Source organism: Lygodium microphyllum, chromosome 26 (assembly GCF_053477565.2).
Source record: "Lygodium microphyllum isolate KBCC chromosome 26, Lygodium_microphyllum_v1.1.10, whole genome shotgun sequence".
NCBI lineage: Eukaryota > Viridiplantae > Streptophyta > Polypodiopsida > Schizaeales > Lygodiaceae > Lygodium > Lygodium microphyllum.
The window spans coordinates 51,305,024-51,306,902 of NC_141160.1; the positions used below are offsets into that span (position 1 = coordinate 51,305,024).

Below are 1,879 nucleotides of genomic sequence, written 5' to 3' on the forward strand. Positions count from 1 at the left end.
CTCTCTCTCTCTCTCTCTCTCTCTCTCTCTCTATGTGTCAAAATATCTAAAGGTAGGGTTTCAATCAAAAGGTAGAGCTTCGGTTTTAAGGGAAGCTACGGAGAAGTTGGCGATCCAGCAGGCATCCAATATCCAAAAGAAGAACCTATGGGTGTCACCACGGATTGAACACGCGCCGTGGGTTCATTAGGGGTCTCTCTCTCTCTCTCTCTCTATAAATACCCGATAAATTCGTAGTGGTGCATTCTCAAGCTTGAACGATACACAACCAGAGCATCCCTGACCTCGCTTCGTCACATATTCAGCAAGAAGAACAGAATACCAACAACATAGTCCAATGGCCAGATCCGCTTCCCTCCATTTCATGATGGTCGCAGCCATTTACATCCTGCTACTTCTAGGTGAATATACATCAGACGGTTGGTATTACAGAGTAAATATTCCATCTATGTTTTATCGATAATTATGATGGCTGATCCAGCTCATAGTTAGAATCTCTAATCTCATGCTTAGTTCACACAGGTATACAACCCGCAATAGCAACCGGATACTCCCGGCAGCAGCTGCTGCAGCGACAACAGCCAGCTGCCCGTAGAGTTCTGAGCTCGTGTATGGGCATGGGTATGGTGGTGGAGCAGCGCGACCTGCACTTCAACCACCCGGCCACGGCGGTGACCGTGAGCTTCCGGTGCCCCGGCTGCGCCGCCACGAACGTGCGCCTGAGGTGCGAGTCTGCCGAGTGGCTGGCGGCGGCGCCAAAGCAGCTGCAGGCGGTGGGTGGTGGCCTGTGCCTGCTCCTGCCCGGTCACATCATAGCGCCCATGTCAAGCGTGAGCTTCGTCTACCTGCACTCCCCTCCCCTCGACCTCCAGCCCATCTCCTTCGACTGCGCTTAATTAAGAATATAGATGTGGATCAAACACACACACTCTCTCTCATATATACATATGATAATGTCCCTAATAGACACAGAAAATCATCGACGTCCCCTCTCTTCTACTCTGTCTCTAGCCTAGACTGTGCATATCTTCTCCTGCGGCTGCATTACACCCGCCTAAGGTCAAAGCACCATGGAGCCAAATTCTAAGTAACAAAACTCCTGCATGCAGTATTACACTGTCATTGAGTCAGGAACCCAAAATCATCAGACAACGATGATGAAATTTTGGCGACATAAGTAGCTCCTCTCGATCCCCACGGAAGTCCAAGCTAGCTTACATAAAGGGTCAGTGTCCTCCTGTGTAATCAAATTCAGGCATGTCTTGAGTATCGCGATGTTGATTATGTATACAAAAAGCAGAAGCTCAGGTCGGGCCGTCCCATTCTCTTGTAAGAGACCAGTTGCAATGAAGACTCCATTGAAGAGTAATTCTTTCTGTGTGCTCGTCGCCAGCGGCGTATGCTCGTTCAAAGCATCTAAAAATTTGCTTATTTAGAATATATGATCTATCTTCTTCCGGTAAGATCTGCGCACAGTCACAATTGACTCGCAAACAATGATCATTGAATAATGAAAGCATGACCGACCCGCACCATATATCGTAGATTCAAATGTGCTTTTCTAAAGAACTGTTTCTTGAACTACATTCCAATGTTTGAATCGCAAATATAGTCACGCACGCATCGATAAAAACTATTATTATGTGACCAATCACCATAGCTTAAGAAACTACTTTATAAATTAAATGTTTGGCTAACGTGTAGACAGGAGATTGGACGTGCGATTTTCGTGCAATAGACAATTTTCGAGGGGGGATATCCCCATCCCCTGCCCAAGCAAGGATAAAGTGCATACCCAATTCACTAGATTACAACCACTTTTATTTAAAAGCGAACTTTGGTGGATGACAAGAATTGAACTTGACCAATGAGGTGAGAC

The 1,879-nt window shown here is 46.5% G+C and overlaps 1 protein-coding gene across 2 annotated transcripts; it reads left to right on the forward strand.

The window, feature by feature from the left end:
* Positions 1-264: 264 nt before the first annotated feature.
* On the forward strand, positions 265-1,387 carry LOC148013258 (uncharacterized). 2 transcript variants are annotated; one of them, XM_087668263.1, is made up of 2 exons: positions 265-419; positions 523-1,387. In XM_087668263.1, the coding sequence occupies exons 1-2, from the start codon at positions 338-340 to the stop codon at positions 894-896; spliced, it is 456 nt and encodes a 151-aa protein (XP_087524389.1). In that variant the 5' UTR covers positions 265-337; the 3' UTR covers positions 897-1,387. The 2 variants fall into 2 exon arrangements, with proteins under 2 accessions (XP_087524389.1, XP_087524390.1); XM_087668264.1 differs by having other exon boundaries at positions 268-401.
* The last annotated feature ends 492 nt before the right edge of the window (positions 1,388-1,879 follow it).